The sequence below is a fragment of the Hirundo rustica genome, chromosome 1 (assembly GCF_015227805.2).
Source record: "Hirundo rustica isolate bHirRus1 chromosome 1, bHirRus1.pri.v3, whole genome shotgun sequence".
NCBI lineage: Eukaryota > Metazoa > Chordata > Aves > Passeriformes > Hirundinidae > Hirundo > Hirundo rustica.
This window is the reverse complement of record NC_053450.1, coordinates 32,605,836-32,628,004: the sequence shown is the minus strand read 5'-3', so window position 1 is coordinate 32,628,004 and position 22,169 is coordinate 32,605,836. Positions and strand designations below refer to the sequence as shown.

At 42.1% G+C, this 22,169-nt stretch overlaps 1 protein-coding gene across 1 annotated transcript; it reads right to left on the bottom strand.

The window, feature by feature from the left end:
• Nucleotides 1-1,004: 1,004 nt before the first annotated feature.
• SBSPON (somatomedin B and thrombospondin type 1 domain containing) lies at nucleotides 1,005-10,589 on the bottom strand. Its single transcript, XM_040085763.2, has 5 exons — nucleotides 10,198-10,589; nucleotides 3,875-4,069; nucleotides 3,206-3,296; nucleotides 2,219-2,395; nucleotides 1,005-1,541 (listed from the first exon to the last, which is right to left on the bottom strand). Exons 1-5 carry the CDS (start codon nucleotides 10,412-10,414, stop codon nucleotides 1,424-1,426), a joined length of 798 nt encoding a protein of 265 aa, XP_039941697.1. The 5' UTR covers nucleotides 10,415-10,589; the 3' UTR covers nucleotides 1,005-1,423.
• Between the last annotated feature and the right edge of the window lie 11,580 nt (nucleotides 10,590-22,169).

The following is a 22,169-nucleotide window of genomic DNA, read 5'->3' as shown; positions in this document are numbered from 1 at the left end:
ATCTCAGAAAACTCATGTTTTCCATTGTCAGACTGGTGTGAATCTAGTGACTTGAACTAACATAATGCAGCATTCTTTTAAAAGTGAAATCCCTTAGATTCAGATGTTTTCTGTACCTTTTTTCCTTGGCTAAGGTTTTTATTTTCCAAGAACCTTACAAGAAAAAGCACCTGTCTGAATTGGTCATAATGAAACAAAGCTCTCAGATAATTTTCCCAATTAAAAAGAAAAACATATATTCTCGAAGTCTGAAATGTTTAGAAAGTATTAAAATAACCTCTGCTTTCTGTTTTGGAGGTCTGCTTTCATTACAATAAAATGGTAAAATACAGTTCAAAGGTTTGTTTCACAACACACTCTTATTGTGGACGAAACCTCGAGCAGATCACCTTCCTCATTCTTGCCCAGGGACACTGTGGTTTCTTCCAGGAAGTCTTTATGTTGCACGGAGATGCCGCCTGTCTTAACAGGAAATTTTCTCAACCTGCTTAGCAGTCTTGCCAGATGTTGCAGGTTCCTATGTTAATCATTGTAGATGAGCATTTTTAACTACTAGTAAGAAATTTACTCTTAGCCTTAGTCACTAAGTCTTGTCTAGGTTCATCTGCCAGAAAAGTTCATCTGCCATCTGACATTAAGTTTTGAGGAGACCAGTTCCTTAACAATGCTGACTAGGTATATGTGTTGATGAAGGTGGCTGAATGATGACGGTTGCAGGTTCCTATGTTAATCATTGTAGATGAGCATTTTTAACTACTAGTAAGAAATTTACTCTTAGCCTTAGTCACTTAAGTCTTGTCTAGGTTCATCTGCCAGAAAAGTTCATCTGCCATCTGACATTAAGTTTTGAGGAGACCAGTTCCTTAACAATGCTGACTAGGTATATGTGTTGATGAAGGTGGCTGAATGTGAAAACTGCAGTGTAGAGAAAGAATACTTATGCAGTTGTAGTGTAAAAAATAGTCTAGGTGATACTGGAGAGAAACAAAGGACCTAAACTGAAATCGGTTTTAGTTCTTAAAAACTTCATCTTTATTCAGCCTTGCTCTTAAATGTTGACAGTAACTATTCTCAGACTTAAAAATATTTGGCTGGCTGACTGCTGAGTAGGAGCAGTGCCTGTAGACAGGGTAATGGCCAGTAAAGATGGAGAACTTCAGGAAAAGCAACTGCTATGGTTAGAGACATTAGCTCTTTAATTACAATAGAGAAACATAGAAACATGCTTCTAGTGTTCTAATACAGAGATCGGTCTTCGAATTTTATATTAAGGCAGAGAGAACTTCCTGAAATGCTTCTGCCAAAGTTCCAACTTGTGTAAAATTTGTTAAGGCTCCAGAAAATGCAGCAGAAATACGTAGGTTTCTTTGCATTGGTGTTACTTTTGTTGTTGTTGTTGCCATTTTAAAGGTCTTTTAAACCTTTATGTAAAAATAAAACTATGCACCAGGGGACAGGAACAGTGTTCCAGTTGTCGGATCTTCTTCCAGGTTCCTTGGCACTGAGAGTTGCCAATTGCTTCCCAGTGTAAGATTTTATCTCTGAAATGAGACAATAAATGAGAAATTAGAAGAGTAAAAACTGTGTATTTTGTGTTACTGTATTTTGCTGTATAAAATGTCAGAAGATTGGATTTTTTAGTCATGTAAGACTTTATTAAACTCATCTAGCTCTTAAAATTATTTCTGGAGCAGACATTATATTCCTAAGTGGAATATCCAGAATGGTGGGTTGAATAGCTGGTTATACAGGTATTAAGTAGTATGCATATTAATAAATGTATGGATCAAATAAAAATCAGTTCTGAATAATAAATATCTACTTTCACAATTACTTTTCTAAAACCCAGGTATATAGGCTTAAGGGGAATACCAATCCTCCACTGTTAAATCTGCAATCAGATTTGGACTACAGCAGGAAATAACCTTTTTAAGTAAAAGTGCCCACAGCTGTAAAAAGTCCTCTTCCACTACACAAATTCCTTCACTTCTGCACAACAGTGAATAAAGCATGCAAAGCGCTGAACTACCATATGGAAATTACTTTGCAATTTTATCTAGGTTTTAAAAGCAACTCCTGTGAGAACTGAAAGGGTAAAAACCTTCTGAGCTCTACAAACAATTTGAGCTGTTCCGTTTTTTAGGTATAACAAATGGAGCTTTTAATGAGATTTCAAGATCTGGAGAAGTTTCAGCTCCTGTGCTGGGTTTTGGTTTACCCGTGTGCGTTATGGCCGTCTCCGGAGCAGCGCTGCGTGGCCGTGCTCATGGCCGGGGGCTGGCAGGCGACGCACACGGTGTGTCCCTCGCGCAGATACTGCATCCAGCGCGCGTACGGACGCGTCTCCAAAGCGCAGTGCTGGGAAAGAGACTCTGTCCGGAACTCCACACAGTATCTGCTCAGAAGTAAAAGCACCAAATTAGGAGAGATGAAGCATGAGCTAAGTAGGCACTTTGAATGGTCTTACATATCGTAAGGGTGGTGTTTGTGAAGTGCAAGTTAGACATCATCATTGCTAACAAATCTCTTTCTGACCCTAACCCTATCAGCAGATCCTTACAAACATTATGTAAACTATTTCTCACTCTCTGCCCCAGTCCAGTGTTCTATGTATAATCTCACTTTCTGGTAGTGTTCTGTATTCTTAAATTATTTTGAAAAACATCTCAGTAACCCATATTTTTTCTTGTATGCTGCTGAAAGAAAATGGAAAAGAGACTTGAAGAATATCAATGAGATTTATTGTTCTAGGGAAAATAGCACAAGACAAAGCATTATGAGCATTACAGACCCGGTAATAGCCTAATTTAAAGTTCATTACCATCTCTACTGGTAATGAAACAAAATTTCCTATTGCTTGTGTCAAATAGTTAAAAAAAAAAAAAAAAAAAAAAGTCTCTTGAGACCAATCCCATTCAGCCCACTTTGTTCAGAGACCTACATTTCTCAGACCTAGACTTAGGATACATTCAGGTTTGTTTTAGAATTGTTTACTGTTGGCTTGCAAACCAACATCTAATGCAGGACAATTAGCAAGTAATAAAAAACAACATCTAGAACATGCAAAAAAAAAAAAAGCAGGAGAGAAAATCAGTACAAGCTATAGCTTACTATTTAATTATTGCAAATTTAATTACGTTTTTCTCTGTAGCCAGCTGTTTTCTCCTGAACAAGATGACCCACATACATATGATAAATAGATTACCCTGCTGCTTCTTTGTCTGAAGGCCAGAGGGAAGATGCTGCTTGTCTTTTTCTTTCTTTACTGTATTCAGAGGTAGTTATGAAAGCAGGGACTGAGGAAAAAAAACGGTTATGGTAAAACAGCAAGGCACAGCTGAGTCACATTTCAATTACTGTAACAGTGGGTGAATGAATCAAGAGCTTGTGAATGGCAATGCTGGCTCACTTTATTGAAAAAGTGATAAAATGTCGGCAACATTAGACCTCAACCCCATTCCCTACAGCTAAGCTCTCTCTTTTCTTCTGTTTTCCCAGAAGAAAAATATCTAACAATGCATGCTATCTAGTCAGTGAGGAAATAGGATGTGCTAGAATCCCACATGGAGAACTGTTTCCTGTGTCATACTTAATTTGTATTCTAACTTCACACAGAGATAATTTGATACTTACATCCAATTGAAGGCCTGCACTCAGCTTAGCTGTTTCCTTAAAAAAATTAAGAAAAGCCAGAGTAGGAAAACAAATTATTGAATAAAAAGCAATATGACAGTAGAAAGTGAAGTTCTAAATTATAATTTTAACCAGCTAACTGCAGATAAATGCTTGGTTTTTTGCTGTTCATTGACATCACGAAAATTTATGATGGCTGTGATGGGCACAATGTACAGCAGAGAGATGAAACTGAGAATACCATGTTCATGGCCACAGTCCTCCCCCTGGTAAGTCAGGTATTCCAGGCAGCCAGCCTTCTCCTCCAGAGCTGGACAGGGTTCCCCACCATTTTTAGGTTCCTGTTGTACATAGCGCCTACGGATCCGCAGCCCGGGATGACACTGTTCTGCACAGCCACTCCAATGACTCCACTCCCCCACAACACAGGGAATAGCTGCAAAGCAGTATTAAAACACTGTTAGTAGTCAAAACTTCTGTTTTACTGTTTTACCCGAATTGCTCTCAAAAGCTTGAGATAATAAGGTTATATTGAGGGGGCTTTTTTTTTTTTTTTTTTTTTTTTTTTCCCCTCTTCTCAATTTTATTTATATTAGTTTAAATGCTCTTCCAGGATTTTGCATAATCAAATTGAAAATTCAAACCTGCTTGCAATGCTTGGCTCCCTATTCCATTCCTTGTCCACAAAGAAACAGCACCTCATCAAAACCTTTCACTACAGGTGTGGGGTTCTCCTGTGCCCTCTTCTGAGGCATAAAGCATTAGCCTCAAAAGAGACCAGCTCATGGATTATCTAAATCAGACTGGTCTGGCCCTCCTTGGCAGTTCCTACACCACTAGATTTTGTTAAAAGGGCGGAACATTAAGTAGCAGCAAGCTCGAGTCCCTTCAGATCAATTTCTAACTCCTTTTTCCTCAACACTGAACTGTATCCACAGCCACAGCTTTGTTTCCTTGTTTTAACACAGGTCTGCTCATTTCCAACTACAGAACAGTCCACTGGATATTTGAATTTCAGTTCTCATGGATCACAAACTTCCTCTGAACTTAATCAAAAATTTTGGGGAAAGTACCATTATTTTTAAAGTAAATTTTGAATCATAAGAAACTGCATTTCTGTCAGGCAGGGGAAGAAAATGTTTTGTGGTGTCATTCCCAGAACACAAAAACAGGTGATAGACACACTATTCCTGAGTGAGAAGCCACATAACAAAGAAGTCTTCACTTTATTTTTCCATTAGAACAATATTCAGCTGTAAAGATCACACAACCATTTCACATCTCCATGAAACTGCTTTCCTGAATTTCATCTCCAGGAACACAAGCCCCTGTTTTCGAAAACTGTATGACCTAAATTTTTTCGCTTTAGCAGTTAGAATGAATACTACAGGTTTTCAAAACTGTACTGCAGGCTGAGCCCTGAGGGTCTGGAGTAGGATGACCTCTGGATGCTCACTGATGGAACAAATACAACTCCTCCACCTGGGAATTTCAAATCTGCACAGCCTTGGCAGGAGAAACAGTGAAAGAGCAGATAAGAAAATTGTCTCACACATGGGCATCCATCAAGTGGAAGAATTCTCTGAGGATAAACAGTCACTTCCCTACATGAGTCATCCTGAATCTGTGGCCTAAAAAGACCTTTAATCTGTCTGGTGATCCATTTCCAGTAGCCTTTTTGCCACCTGGTAGGTGCTCCAGGCTAGAAAATGGTACAAAATACACATTATCATCGATGGGTGGGCTATCTTAAACTGTTTCTGGATTGTTTTGGGTCATGCTGCTCATTATCTAGTTAAATAAAACTTTTTCATTTCCCATGTGCACTATTTCTCATTAGCTTGTAATGGAATAGAGCACATGTTTTCAGTTGGGTTTTTTTCCGCATTTCCGGATTACAATTTAAATCCCCAAGAAGCTTTACAGCTTAACCACCTTGTATCAGTGTTGCAGGAAAGTGATGGGACCAAACTAGTCTTTCAGGATAATATTTTATGCCCTCTGGGATTCTGCCAGTACAAGACATTGGGAAGAAAGAGTGGAATGTGATAACCTCCTTGGGGTTTGTGACTTTTCTCATAAAACATAGAAATTGTAGTGTTTGCTCTGTCATTACGTATCTAATTTCTTGGATGACTACCAATACCATAAAGCAGATAAAACCTCTGAAAGAGGCTACTTGGCTGATGTCCTTACCACCAATCTACTAAAATTCCCTTCCTCTGTTCTCACTGTGCACCAGCTGTTCCAACCAAACTCACCCACTCTTGAATGTGGCCTTGACAGCACCAGGTGTATTGTGGCTGAGGATGCTGCAACCCACACCCTAAGGAATTCCACTGAAACAGAATCACAGGGCTGCCCTGAGTATTGGACCACCAGTTGTCCATCCTGCTCAACAATTAGTATTCTCTGATGTTTTCCTCTAGTTACTGATAAACACCTTCCCAGACAGCTCCTGAGTATGACTTGTAGGACAGTGATGGAAAATCACAGAAAAAGCTCCCTTTGCCACATGCAGACACCTGAGACTGCACCACCAGCCACTGCCCTCAGACACATCCAGGTATCCCAAAGCACGTGACACAACCTCTGAGGCTGTGAAGGCACCACATGGCGTGTTGCAGTACAGTCCTCAGACTGTTCGTTCCAAGAATTGTGAACTAGGAAAGAAAACCAGTGATAGTAAAAATGTCTTAGACCCCACCATAGGATAGCCAGGACAAGTGCTAGATGGAGTATGGACCTCACAGTCTTTGCCATCTGGCTGCAGGGTCCAAACACAGTCCTTGACCGCACTTAATTTAATGGTACAAGCACAGACTTCAGTGCCTGATCACACGTCTTAGTTCTACCCAAGTATCCAAAGAACAGTAAGTGTCTATCTAGCCTGCTTCCTTACCTATTGATTCTCTTCCAAGGTGGCTGTATGAACAACCTGCATAAATAAGAATTTCCACTGAACTTTAATCCCATATCTGCACCTTGATATGCAGCTAACATCAAGTCTAACATCCCATTTTCCATGAAGGAACTCCCAAAGGGACTGAGTAACTGCACAACAAATAAAGCGATGACTTCATGTCTTACTGGAATCAAACCAAGCTGACAGTTAAATATTGGTCATCTCCAGAAATACATGGTAATTTTATGGTTATCAAGACCTAGAATGAGAAGGATGAATTGCCCTAGTCATGTGGAAAAATAAGAATATTGGGTTGCTAGAATGGAATTTAGGCAGTGGGATAATACTGTCGCTCTTGTGGTCAGTACCCAACAACTATTAAGGGACAGTAGATTGATTTTGTGCCTTGCTGGAAAGATGCCAAATTCCCCAACATGACAGAGAATTTGAGCTGACATAAAAGGAATGGTGCCACCCCTTGACACACAAAAACAAGTATCATAGCTACATCTTTACAGATGTCTCTCTGTGTTGCTATTTGCTCAGTTAACACAGCAATGTTAAATGACAATTCACTGAATCAATGAGGAGGATGCAAGTGAAAGGAAACTGAAGGATGGGGTTTGTTCTCAGGTACCAAAATGTGGGAGCTAACGAGACACTTGGAATTTCAAAAGTACACAGAAAAATTACATTGCTATCTTATGAAAGACAACTTGAGTAGCCAAAACCTTATTTTTGTCTTCCATTTGCAGCATTATTTCTGAGTCAAACTCTAACTTTTTTCCATCTCTGGAAAAAGAAAAATGGAGGATTGTAGTATGTTCACTGTACAACATATATTGCAATGTATAAGGATCTCTGGATTTTCTCAGAGTAACCACTTTGATTCAAATGGCTAGCTGATTCCTTTCTCAGACTTTCTCTTTGGACAGTAGTTCATATTTAAAATGCTGTGTACAAAAATATTCTTTCTTCAAAAATATTCTTCATTAATTCAGAAATATTCTTCAGTGTTAGAACTATAAGGAAGTTTATTTAAAAACTCTTGAACTTGGGTTCAGCAGTCCATGAGCTTCTGCTGAGCCATCTATTTACAAAGTACCAAACCTACAATGATTTTTAGGCATGACAGAATTTAACCCTGCCGCTGGCAGCTTTAGGATGTTCATTCTTTCAATGGTTTCTTGTGTTTTGGAGCATTGAGCTTTAGGATGTTCATTCTTTCACTGGCTTCTTGTGTTTTGGAGCATTGTTTTTGTATGATTCCTAACATCTCTTGCATCCTAGCATCTCTTGATTACTTACATTTGAGGCACTTTACACTTTCCCCAAAGGAAAAGTAATTTTTTGGAAGAAGTCCCCAAAAATGCCATTTCTGCAGGTGCTGAAATCATGAGTTGTGAACAGATTGACAAACAAGCTGTAGCATGAGAACCATTGATCACCTTTCTTCACACTTCTATTTTAAAGTTTTGAACTCTGTATTCAAAACAATGAACTATGCCAGTGAACGCCCCTGGTGTCACTAAACACTCTAGACAGATGTTAGCAAGACTCAATGGGGAGACCTCAACACCCAATAGGAACAAAAAAAGACTAAAATTTTCAGCCATACTTGTGTAAATTGATACAAATTTCCACTGGAACTACTTAGAATTTCTGTTTATACAGAATAATTATACAGAATTATACAAGTTAATGACTGCTTGCCATGAAGAGTTTATATGATCATTTGCCTTTAAAAGAACAACTTCTTGTAAATTTAGCTTTTGGCTGTCTGAGTTCTAGAACCACGTTGCTAGGGTGCCAAAATTCTGCCCTCCTATGCTACATCCATCAGTGCAAAATGTGCTGTTCCCTCTGTCTGTGTTTGCATTGGTGCTCACACAACCAGGCAGCGAGGCAGTGCAGAGAGTCAAACCAGGCAGAAATAGGCAATAGAGAAAACAGAAATAGTTCCCTGTGTGTTTAGCACCCTGAACTGGGCCACCAAAGACCAGCAAACCTGGTGCAGGAGAGGCTCCATCTTCCTGACTGGATCCAGGGCACCCACTGTCCACGCAGGGTGCAAGCGTGGTGTGCTTACATTGTAGACATATAATGCCTTTTGAGGCAATCACCGAGCCTGAGACAAAAAATACCATCTTGATAACAGCAGGGCATCACTCATGCATCACTCATGCCAGAAGTCACCCCAGAAGTCATGGTAATGAAAGTGTTTAAACTAGAACTTCTCAAGCACAATCTTGAGCTTCTTTTTGAAGGATTTCAGCTCTGTTTTAATGCTAACACTGTGCATGTTTATCAGCTCTCTCCTTTTACGCTTGAATATTAAAAATCACTTCGTTTACTGAAATGATGCAATATGCTGTAGCTGTATGACAAGTATCTTGACAGTTCTCCCTCTACTGACTTTCCTGAATGAAAGAACAATGTATTTTAAAAATGCTAATTTCAAAAGTGCTACCTTCTGTCAGACTTTGTGGTGCATTTTTTCCCCTTCTGTTACTCTGAGGCAATTATTTAGCTGTGGGACAGCTGACCATGTTTCTTCTAGAGACCTGGGGTCATAGTTCCGCTCTGCTGAGTTCTGTGCAGTTCTACATCCCTTAGGATGGGTCTACACCATCCGAGAGTCGTACTCCCCCTTCCCTATCCGGGCAGATGTAAGCCAACTTGGGTCCCAAAGCTACGTGGCAAGGTCAGCATGGCACCGAACCTGCTAAACACAGCCTAATTAGCAGGACTGCAGCAGAGGCTCGTGAGTTTTTGGCTGTAGGCTGGCATGCGTCCAGCCAGCTCGTAAGAGACATTAAGCTGACCGAGTACCAGTACTGCACTTGAAAAGCAAGGTCTGCGTCCTGCATCCCAGGCACAGAGAGGTCGGTCAAACTGTGAATGGTGCAGAGGGTAGAAATCCTCCAGAAAGAGGCGCTGTGAATACCTACAAAGCAGATACTCCGTTTGGCAGAACTGGGCTACTTTCCCCTCCTTGCCACTGCTCACTGGGTGGCCGTGCCATCCCCCGAGGGCCGGCAGAGGACCCTCTCACTCATGCTCCTACACTTATTTTAAAGACTTTGGCTTCACAGTAAATTCTTGCGGATTCATGCTCCTAGACAAAACCTCACCGTGTGGACTTCCCCAATTATTTCATTGATATTCGTTTGTCAGGACGTGAGGAATCAGCTGAGAGACACAGGCTGTGCAAAATTAATCTCCCCACTGTCTCTGTAGTCGGGACAGCCCCCCTGCAATCAATTTTTGTTTGGGACTTTCCTGAGTGAAAAGTAAGTAACATAACATTTTAGAGGTAAAATAACTTCAGACCGTCAGTGTACTACAGCTGATCTTGAAACCTTTCCTCTCTGGCGAGAGAAAAGTCTCTGTCTCCCTTCTGAGCCTGCCGCTAACCTGGCTCTGCCCCGGCCTGGCGCCTACTCATGCCCTCGCCCTGAGGCTGGGGAAGGAGGAATCTCCCTTCTCGCAGCGCTGAGCCCGTGCCCGCACGCCCCGGCTCTGAACCCAGCGACAGCTCCGTCCCGCGCGGCCCCGGCAGCCAGCTCCCGGCCCCGGACAGCGGGCCGGGGCCGCGGGTCCCGCCCGCCGCCCTCCACCGCGCCCCGCTCGCCAGGGCCGGGGGCGGACGCACCTACCCGGGCACGCCTGGCCGTGGTCGTGGCAGCAGTCCCCAGCTCGCCGGCAGCCTCCGTCGCAGTAGCAGGTCCCGTAGCCACCTCCCTCCCTCCATCCCTCGCCGACGCAGGCGGCATCCCGACCCTGGCAGCACTTTCCTTGGCAGCTGCCCCCGGCCCCGCTCCCGGCCCAGAGCAGCCCCAGCCACAGCGCTCCCGACAGCGCCGTGCCGCCCATCACCGCCACGCTGACCCTGCCACACCGTCACACCGACCGCTGCCTCACTGCCACACCGTCACACCGACCGCTGCCTCACTGCCACACCGTCACACCGACCGCTGCCTCACTGCCACACCGTCACACCGACCGCTGCCTCACTGCCACACCGACCACCGTCACACCGCCACACCTATCACAGCCGCACCGTCACACTGACCACCGCCACACCGACCACCGCCGCGCCGCCCCGACGTGCGGGCCCCGCCACCGCTGCGCGCTGCGGCCGCCGCCGGCACCCGGCGGAGCGGAGCGGAGCGGAGCGGAGCGGGCTGGGCTGGGCTGGGCTGGGAAGGCGGCGGGGCCGGGGGGCGGCCGGCGCAGCCCAGCCCAGCCCAGCCCAGCCCAGCCCTGCCCTGCCCTGCCCTGCCCTGCCCTGCCCGGTCGGGCAGCGGCACAGCTGCCGCGGCAGAACTCCGCGGTGCGGGGACAGCGGCAGCTGGGGCGGGTACGTGTCCCCGAGGGTGTCCTGCCAGGTGTTTCCCTCGGGATTCGCATGGCAGGACAGCTGTCGGTGTCACACGCGGCGATGTTCTGTATCGGGATGTCCTGCACAGCAGGAGCCGTGTCCCGCACTGCAGGACTCCCACAGGTATGATGGACCCTCGTAGTGATGTCCTGCGCAGGGATGGCCCGCACACCATGACCCACGCTGCCACGTCCCACACTGCAGGGACTTACACAGCGATGACCTTCGATGTCCTCCCACGGCAGTCTCTCCCACGTGATGGTGACCCTTACAGCAGTGTCCCACACTCCAGGGACCCCCCACAACAATGTCTCACATGGTGATGTCCCTCCCACGGAGCCATGTCCTGCGCAGCAGTGTCCCATGCAGTGATGAGCCACCGAGCAATGTCCTTCACAGCGGTGTCACACAGCCATTCCTGCACGGGACAGATCTGCACGGACACATCCCGACCAGCAGCGTCCTGCACAGCTGTGAACGGGCCAGCCATACCCTGTACAGTGGTGACTCGCATCACAGCGACCCACAGAGCTGTCCCAGAGCATCCCCAGCCATCTCCACACAGCCCCGTGGGTGGGAACGACCCGGTGCCACTAGCCGTGGGTTATTGGTATAGGCACTTTCTCATTTCAGGGCACGTCCCACACAGCATTTGCATCCATTATGGTTTTCATTTTTGTTCTTTTTTTTGTTGGAGTTTTTTTGTTGTTGTTGTGTTGTTGGTTTTTTGTTTTGTTTTGTGGGGGTTTTTTAATCTGTTTCCAGAACAAAAAGAAGCTGCACTTGCAGGTGGACAAGAAAAGCGATGTGGGCTCCCAAGTAACTTCTTAGTCACAAGAGGTCTGGATTCTGGTTTTCCATTCACTTCAGTGCTAAGAGGTTTTCAGGATTAATAAAACCTGATAATTTTAGCCAAAATTAAATCCCGAAAGTAACTAGTAAGGTGACTGCAAAAATATGTTAGGTTTGCACACTTCAATCTGCAGATAGCTACTAAAGCAAGAGACATCTGGTCTCCCAAAGCTGCCTATGAGTGGAGGTAACAGTTTACTATATTATCTACTACATGTGGGTACTTGGACCCCCTGAGACAGCTCAGGCCAGACAGAGTTTAATTTCTCCTAGCCATCAAACATTACCGTTGAAATGTTTAAATCCGTGAGGATTGGGTCTGGTCTGTTATCCAGTGTGCTACTAATGAAATTACTGGCATTCTGCCAGCCTAAAACTTGAACCCCTGAACAGCAAATGTTGGGAAAGTTCCTGGGGTGGGTGAGAGGAGACCAAGACTTGCAGCCTGCCTTGGTAAAAGCAGTTGTGAGAGAAGGAATGCCTCTTTATGTTTTCCTTTCCTTTATTGTATTCCTGTGCTTCACCTGAAAGGCAAAATATCAGCAAAGAGTAGTAGAAACTACCTTTGTAGGTGGATAAAATTGTGTGCAGATGACTTATGCTGAAAGGATAAGTCAGTAAAACTTGGATTAGTCCAGAACATGTCAAAGAGGGGCTTTCTCTTAGTGGCTATGTACAGAAAAAACAAAAACAAAAACACCAACAAAACAAAAACACACACAAAAAAAAAAAAAAAAAAAAAAACCCAAAACAAAACAAAACCAAACAAAAAACCAACCACCCCAAGAAAATATGTCTTCAATAGTCTAGTAAAAGAAAACAGAATACAAATTAAAAATGTTACAATTTCTACTAGACATAGTAAAGCAGATTCTTAAGAAGAACCAGGAAAAAAAGGATCGTAATTAAAGGAGAGAACTAGCTCACCCAGTCTGTTCCAGCAAATACTTCAGGTTTTTGTCTTCTAGTTAATTCCTTTCTTTTAGAAGTAGCACTAGGTATCTAAGAAGGACAAAGAAATACAGTGATGTGTTCTTGGCAGTGACTCAGCACAGAAACCCTTACAGGCAATTCCAGCAAAACAGGCAGAGTTTTCTTCCCAGTCTGACATGAGAAGGTCCACAGAAAGCGGGTGTTGCACAGTACCTGCTGTTGGTTATCTTTTTGTCATGCAAATAACTTTACAAGAAAAGCAGAGATTTAAAATGCACACGTAGGTAAGCTTAGGGAACATGCAGAGTCCTTGCTCTATCTTGTAAGCCACAGAGGAGCATTGCATGGAGCAGAGGTCATCAGGCATCTGTTCCACATGTGCACTTCATGCCAAAATATTTCTTAATCCCAGAGGTGAGGAGAAATCTAAGGACTGTATTGTAGTCCTCTCAAACACAGGTGTTGTTGTTGGCTCTGAGATTTTGAAAACCATGATCCAGCTCAAGTTGTCAGACATTTTTTTCTCCATTTCTGCCCCACTTTAGCTTTGGAATGTCTAAACTCAGATTCCCAATCTAAAACATGTAACTGAGGTGAGAGGAGAAAAGGAACCAAGACACTGAAATTTTTTTCCAACTAATTTTTCAAACATGTATACAGTTCCAATGAGTTTTGTTCCGTTGTTTTATTTCCAACTCAATTGTCCCCATTGTCATACATGGAGTTCTCCCTGGTTTAAAACGCTACAAAGACAAAACTGAGCCAAGTGTGTTCCAACAGCAAATTAGATTGAGAGCTGGTCCCTGTTATTTGCCATGCTTACCGGTATTATTATTTACCATGATTTTTTATGCTTTCTCTATATAAAGAATATAAAGCAGAGACAAGCTTTTACTCTCCATCTATTCCTGTGGCACACATCTACCTATAATACTAGGCAGAGGACTGAAAGCACCTGCAAGTGAGAAAAGCTTTAGACTGGGTACAAAATATATGTTTGATAGTAAAATACCTTTCATATTTTTTCAAGTTGAACTTTCAGCCACAGTGATTCTGAGTACCTGATGTAAGGTCTATTCAACTTAACTTCAAAGTCTTTTTTCAAATATATTATCTGTCAGCCAGCAGCATTCCACATGCCCACACCTCCTCACAAGCAAACTCTCTGGAAGGTCCAAACTTGCATAAATAGAGCTTTTTTTTTTTTTTTTTTTTGGCTGTTGGGAGGTTAATCCAGGGGCATCAAACTGAGAGGACTTCAAAAAATCCCACAGGGCATTTCTTTTCCTTTCAGACTCATGTTTGCACACAGCTTTATTTATTTGAGAGAAATACCCTTCTGAAAGCAACCTGCTTGCATTTGTATTGGGACAACATGGTGACTGATGTGATTACAAAGGCTACAAGCTCTCTCTACCCTGCTACACAGGGCCAAGCTTCCCAAGAGCCCCATAGACAACTACAACTTGATTTGAGCCTCATATGAGGCCTTTGTTCCCATTGTTCTGAAAAAGTAGACTTTCTCCTGATAAGAAATAATCCCTGCTAGGGTGGATAACCAAACCATGGTGTTTGCTAGTGTAGCTGACAGCTTAAAGCAATAGCAACATTTTGTATGTAAGAGAAATGAGAAGTATTTTGTCTTCACTAATGGTCAACCAGTATAGAAACACAGTAGAGGATACATAAAAGAGAGTTTCTGTAGTTTCATGACCCATGACACTCTACAGAAAGCATGATGCTGTTTCAATGACTAGCTTGAGCTGTTCTACATTGAATCACTCCTAAGAGAGTGGGCTGAACACCTGGCTGTATTTGAGGGAGGTCATTTGCTGTGCATCCACTTTGCCTTGGCAGTCCTGTCAGGCACGAGCCTGTCATGGGTCATGGGAGATGCATTGGCTCGCTGCATCTCAATTACAACCATTGATTTTGGTTGGGGTTGGTAATGATGCACAAAATTGCTTGAATTGGAGAGGTTAATGGTAATAGAGAAAAACTATCTATCAGGTTATTTTTAGCTGATTTTAAAAGGCTTTCATCCTCCCTGTAAGTTATTGAAGAAATGTACAAGTAACGCAATGAACACAGAGCTGCTCTTGAATTTCCATGCAGAGAAAAGCAAATCTGTGTGTCCAGTCTAAGCATATAATAACTGGAAGACATCCTTGTCCTGTCTTTTCCCCTGAATTTCTCATTTTCAGAACCAGGGAGCCAAAAGGAAATGGAACACCTGAGCCTGCATGTGGAAGGGGAAGTAACCCAGGGCAGAATGGGCAGAAGGCTGCAGGACTCTCTCCACCACCAGCAATTAAAGATGACACTGGCTCAGCTCGTGCACATGGTAGAACATTCCCCTTGCTCTATTAGGCTACAACTACATCTCCTGTCTCAATTAACAGCTTCTGGCTTATAGAATAGTAGTATTGCATTAATAAGTACATAAGTTTGGTTTTATTTCATCTAAATTCTAAATGTCGTATAATCTGAAAGTGTTACTGATGTTCCAATTTTCATTTGTCTTAGTAATTTTGGGAACAGTATTCCCCAGGGGTCACTCATGAGGTAACATGCTGAGTACTTGGTTGTATTTGAACCAGTGATGTGTTTTTAAACTCCTGATCCAGAAAAGTCAGCCTGTTATTCAGACAATCTGTTCTGGCTCTTCAGGCCAAATAGGACACTCGTGCTTTCAAAGGCTTTGCTGAGATGTGAAGGCATCTATTCATTATGTGTGAGGAGCACAGGCCACTTGACTCCGGTTTGTTAGCTATCTTCCTGCAGGGTTTACCAGGTAGTTTTACATTTTAAAGGCACATGACCAGCCAGAATATGAGAGGGTGGTGGTTTAACACTTTCTGAAACAGAACTGCCTCTTACGAAATAAACATTCCAGGATGTTATTCCACACACTTTCCTGTTTCCTCTGCTTTGGGGTTATATTCTTTAGTATTTACAGACCTCCTCTTTTCTGCAATCATGACTAAATCAATTATTTTCCTTCCCGATGTAGGAATAGTTATTACCATTTTAAAAGAAAAGATAAAAAGATACTGAGAGATTAGGGCACCTATCCAGCAAAACACTTAAGCACTTGCATAACCCAAGGCACATAATAATACCACCACAAGGACTGTTCACTTGTTCCAGGTTGTGTAATCTTAAAGGATTTACTGAGCCGGGGCCTCCCGGTGTGCCGGAGGGCTCCGAGGCTCAGCTCCCCTCTCAGAGCTGCAAGCTGCAGCCACCGGCCTCTGAGCAACCACCTCATCCTGCCTGATCCAGAGCAAGCATTAGCCCTGATCTGTGCTCAGTCAGATCCTTTTTCATCAGCACATAAAGCCAAAGAGATGAATCCTCATCCTCAAATTCACTATTAAAATTCATGTAAAAAGTGGCTATGACTGTTTATTTCTCATTAAATCCAGATCAGATGTTCCCTACTGTTTTAAACTATAATCAGTATTAGCGTAGCCCAAAACTCAGTTTCTTTCTTTCTGTTATCACATCCAGTAGCAAAGATTCTGCATCTTGGAATTATTGGATGATTTTGAGAATGGTGCATTTTGCAGAGAAGAATGCAACTCCCCCTCCTGCAGCTGATGAGCACGTTCTGATAGCAGGAATAAACACACATTTCTGTCAATGAAGAAAGCAGAAATAACTATGAGTTTATGAAATTAGGGCACTGAACTGTTGAGAGAAAGGGCAATTTTTTTTCTTATCATAATCCCACTTTTGAGAACCTCTGCCAATCTTTCCACTGGACTGATAAAAAGATGGATTCTGCTGACTTGAATAATTTGAAAGTAAATTATGATTCTGGTGTACACTGGCTGGCACAGGGAACTGTTTATATAATTCTGGGCTTGCTAATAACCCTCTTCATAGCTAGAAATGGTGCCAGGAAAGCTGCTGGCTATGTAAAAATGCTCTCCCATTTCCTTGCTTTTATTGTTTTCTGTCACAGCTTGTTTTTTTTTTAATTAGTACGTGAACTATTTTTAGTGTCTGGAGACAAAAATTCATTGTTCTGACTAAAATGAGGCCAGGTACCATGAAAATATTTTCAGGGAAAAATATTTCGAGCAAGTTTATCTTTGGCTGTGTGCCGTGAAAGTTTGCCTGCTTAGTCGAACTAGTTACAGCCATGTCACTTCATGGAAGTGAATGTAGTTGTGTCAGTGTACTGCTCAGATTTTGTCTCTGAAGCTGCAGAGGAAGACTCTAAACCACACACAACTAGAATCTGTAGCATCTAGAGCATTCCGATTTTTTTTTTTTTCCTTACAAATTCCATGCACATCTTGTTCAGCAAATGAAACTTTTCAGTCAGATGATGACTAAGGCAAATGTGACTTTTGCTAAGGCACCTCTTTGTAAGTCATCTAATCTTTTCTAAGAGATCCTAAAGTCGCTGCATTGTACACAGACTAGCTGCACTGAGTTCTACCCACGTGTGTACACATGCCTGCATGCACCGTGCAGGTAAAAGTGCAGCAAGATTTTGTGACCCACTAATTCAGCCTGGAGGAAATTGAAAAAAACTCTTCCAAATGCAGAAGTCTCATCTGAGAGACAAAATGTGAAGCCTGGCCACATCAGTTCCCTTCAGAATTTCAAATCAAGCTCAGTCTTGACCATTTTTTTTTTTTGTGGTTGCCCAGAGGCTAGTCCCACACTAGTCAACCATTAAATTCCCCTAATGTAATGAGGGCTCCATTACCAGGGGAGAGCTTGTCTGTGTGGAAGTATTATCCATAATGGGAATCAGAGGAGAAATCCACATGAAATTAAGAGTTCTTCCAAAGAACCTAGTGCCTCCAGTACTAAAAATACTACTGCATTCTTTAATTTTGCCTAATTAAAAAGAAGCGTGTATATTTATGAAAAATACCAACATCTACAAAAAAAAGTCCCTCCAATATACACACTTACACTTTTAAAGAAAACAACTATTACTCATGTTGTTAAACACACCTGTGAAAGTTTATCCAACATTAGGATGACCAGAAAAGTAAGACATCAAATTTGGAATCTGTCCTAGTTGCATATATTAAATGGGTCCTAGTAGTATTTTCATTAAAAGAAACCAAGTATTTCAGAAATAGAGAAGGAAAAAATACTACCTCCAGGCATCTGTCATCAGTGCAATGCAGGCTTTTAACACTTCACCAGATAATTTCCTTGCAGAGGCAGATGACTTGCAGTTAAAGCAGTTCTGCTTTACAAGCAGCAGGCATTTTCAACATTTTTCAGGTTGAGTCCCTAAAATTATTCCATTAGATGCAGAAAGAGCTTTAGTTTAGAGACCAGAAATTATGGAGAAGTCACCCGATCCTACAATAATGCCAGCAGTAGTGTTTTCATGTGTCCAGCTGTGTTTTCATCCACCCACCTTGGATCCTGCCAGCAGCATAAGTAGCAAATCTGCTGTAATACACTGGTGACCTTCAGCCAAAATGGAACAGGGCTGCATAGAGAGAGAAGTGAGGGTGAGGGCATGAGTCTCAGAGCTTGGCTTGGCTGGAGGATCTGCTTTATATCTGCTACAGCCAACTCTGGTCCTTCAATACCACAGGATTGGAGTATCCTTTTCTGCCTGAAATTACCACGGCCAGGGCCTGAAGGTCTTCAGGGGATGAGTAGGTGCCTCAGCAGGAGACAGATGCTAGGAAATAATGCAGTTAGTTCAATTGTTACCACTTTTTCTTGTGTTCAAACCTGTCTTGATAGCAATAGCCTTTGACTAAGCTGCCACAGAACTACAGTACCTGCATGTGGTAAAAAATGAGCCCCATCAGCCAAAAAAACAGTTAACCTTGCAGACTTGCATCAAGAGGAAGATCTAGTCTAGGAAGATCCCTCCATTACCACTAATACTTTAAGACTCCTTTTAGGAAATTCCCTGCAGGAGTCCCTGGGATTGCGTCGCCTACCAAACTGCCTCCTACCACCTTCTCCATTTGGCTGCTTCTGTCTGTGGTGTGTCCAGGCACTGCCTCAACAGCCATGGGCACTCACTGCCCTTGCAGCACCTTATGGGTTTGTGACATGCGGGCAATTCAACTGGAGACAGCCAACTGGCTTGGGAAAAAAATTCTGTAGAGACCCTGAATGACTTTTCAGCTGGTACACTCCCATCTTCTTCTTTGAAGGGTGTCCTTGCAGAGATAAGTGGCCTCTCCTGGACTCATGTGCACAGGGCACATGAAGGGCCTGAGAGTGGATTGGTGTTTTCTGAGCACTTACCTCACTGAGAGGACTATTCTGTGCATCCTTCTTTTGGGCTACTTCCTTATTTATAGAAACACTAATTTGGAGTACAGCAGGGGCAGTGATCACAGAATCAAAGTCCCTCCTGCTGCAATGTAAATATTCTTGAGTGCTTTGCGGTTCTATTCACAAACCTCCATGCACCGTTTTAAAGAAAAATAATGTAAGATTTATATAAGAGGTCAATCCCAAGTGTCAGCTGGCATCACTCCATATAATTTACATGAAAACATGTTATTATACACAGAGATCTATCTGCCTTTTCATGTTTTGCCTAATTCACATGCTCAGAAATTTTCGGAGTGCTTTGCACTTGGTAAAATAGTCTTAAATTAATCTGTGTTTCTTCCTGATGTGCAATACCTGCATGTTCCACTCCTTTTTTCAAAAGGCTTTTTCAAATTAAAGGGATTTGGAAGAGGCTTCTTCCCAAATGACAGCAGGTAGAGGTGAGGAAGTGAAAGTGCTAACTGGGGACAAAGAGTGAGAAATAATCTTTTTCTGCTGAGGTGTTGAATTTGGCTCCAGTTCAAAATGTGAGCTCAGGATGAGTTCAGTATTTTTGCTCTTACTTCAGTAATAACCAAGCCTGGCCTGGTGTAGATGCAGCCTGGGTACATCTGTGTTACCTAAAATGGAGATTACCCAGAGTGTACAGAAGGTTTGTAAAACATTGAATAGTGCTAAAGAGCACAAATAGTTTATGCAAATTCTTCCCGAGTCAAATTCTTCCCAAATTTACTATTATGCCATTTTTAAAATTTTTATTCTTTATATCACACACCAGCAGGTTGCAATTTGGATGCAAACATGTGAAATTTAATTTCCTTCAAGGATACTTCAGATGGATTCTAAGATGGTAGTAACTGACTTGTAGACTCTCCCTGCTCATGATGAGAGTCTAGGACTTAGTTACTACCCCTGCATTATCTGGAAGGAGAGCTGATAAATGTGGATAGGCTTTACATTCTGTTGGGGTGAATGTATATTAAGGACAGACAGAGCACTGAACTCAAGAGGACTCAGCTCAGATTTGCTTGTAGCAGGTGAAGCAGAGCAGCCAGTGCCTGCAAGTGTGAGGGCTTTTCCCACCTGGGAAACCCATTTATCCATGGCCCTGAATTTATCTCAGTATCCCTGAGTTTAAAGGTCCATATCATACATGTAACTGAATAATATATAAAAAGGTTAAAATGAATAATATATTTAAAATGTTATTAATTTGAGAGCTACATTGTGTCTTGATTTGTTTGTATCTTTCTCTTAAATGCCCGACTTTGCTATCTAGCTTGAATATGTGAGTACTACCATTGTATTTCTGTCTCTCTCTGGATTCCAATATTGGCTTAGCTACAAAGCAGGGGTCTCTAGGGCAGAGGATGCCTGCAGTTAGGCCTCGCTGTCTGAAACATATTTATCAATTCTTTGTACAATTATCTGTGCATTAATTTGATTGTAGACCAGCAGAACCTGTCCACAAATTTGATGTTGAAATTTTTTAAACAGTTTTTGTGTTCAGCTAGAGCTATATCCATGGAGAGCAAAACTAGATATACTGCACTTAGTGCACAGAGAATCTTATATCTCAGACAGCAGAGCAATTCCTTTTCTCAAGGGATCACATTCCATCTTTATCCACCACTCATGAGACTCACAGAACTGTCCTCCTGCTGACTGTGTATCAATACAGAATGGGCCACCAACAACCCAAAAGTGAATTTAAACTAAAGTGAAGAATTCAAATTTGTATACTTTTATACATTTAAGCTTCATTAGCTCTAATGAGACTATAGTGTAGATACTCTTTGGTGTGACTTTTGAAGATTCTGAACACCTGCATTAACCAGGCTATCCATTTGTAACTATTCTTTCTGGCAGACATCATCAGTTTCAGAGAGATCTTTTTGTTCATCCAAAGCAATCAAAAATACTGCAAGCACTCATATGGAAAAAAATAAAGCCTTACACCCATTTTGAATGCCTTCAGATTTGCAGCATTAGGAAAATATTTGACAGCACCAAGTATTTAATCTATGAAGGGATTATAGCTATCTTCACAGCATGCACACATCATTAATGTTAATGGGAACTGCACCTCCAAGACTCACCCTAAAAGGTGGGCTGTAAATTGCATCCCAGTAGGATAATTCAAATTCTGGTGGAAATACATCAAGTTTCAACAAACATTTTCTCCCAGGGTAAGTGATCAGAGTATTTGGAATTGAAAAATATAATTATCAGTTTGCCTGAGAAAGGTAGAGCACTGGTTTTACAAACAAGCTCACGCACAATAGCTTTTTCCAACTTGGGTATAATTTTAGTTCGTAAATTTTGTTGTATGTTTCTTAGCCTACTTATTTTTTCCTTCACTTCTGTAATCCTAGTTGACCTGAAGTTCAACACTGGGCTATGTTTCCAAAACATTATTGTATCAGGATTTCCAATTTCTATTTCTTGCATGCTAACTATTGGGAAAGATCATCAAAACCATTAGCAGAATTGCATCTTTTTTTTCTCTCTGTAGTGGTTTCACGTTCACTAAATTTTGGTCTTGGTACTTACTCTTTCTGTGGGAGAGAGACTAGGAGAAAAACAAAGCAGGCTCAACCCTAAAATTAACAAATAGTTTTATTAACATACACTAAAATAATAGAAAAAAAAAAGAAAGTTGGGAAAAAACTAAAACTGAATGAAACTTCAGAAACATTCTTCCTTCCCCTTACAAACTCTTCACTTTCTTACAAAACAACGTAAAGAGACAAAACCTGTAATTTTCAGTCAGTTTCACTATCTGACAATAGTCTTTCATCAATTCATTACGGGAAGAGTATCTTCTAGAGTCATGGATCCCACTGACAACCTAGAACAGTTCTCTTGTGGGTTTTTTAATTGTCACCAAAACAACCACCCAGAGAAACCTGCCTTTGTGACCCTCCCAGGAGCAGTTTCCCAAGCTGCTTATGGGTCATGGGTCTTAAACTTTTGCATACTGGGGTGTCAGCTTTTAAAGATGAATAAAGCAAAGGATTCTTCACCTCAAGGTACAGAGATATCTTCTCACTTCTTCACTGGTGCAGAGGGCTTCTCATCTTTATCTCTGTTCAAGCATCTTATAGGATTAATATTACTTAGCCCATCACAAACACCTTTGCTCAAATCCACACAAATCAAAACAATCATCTCCTC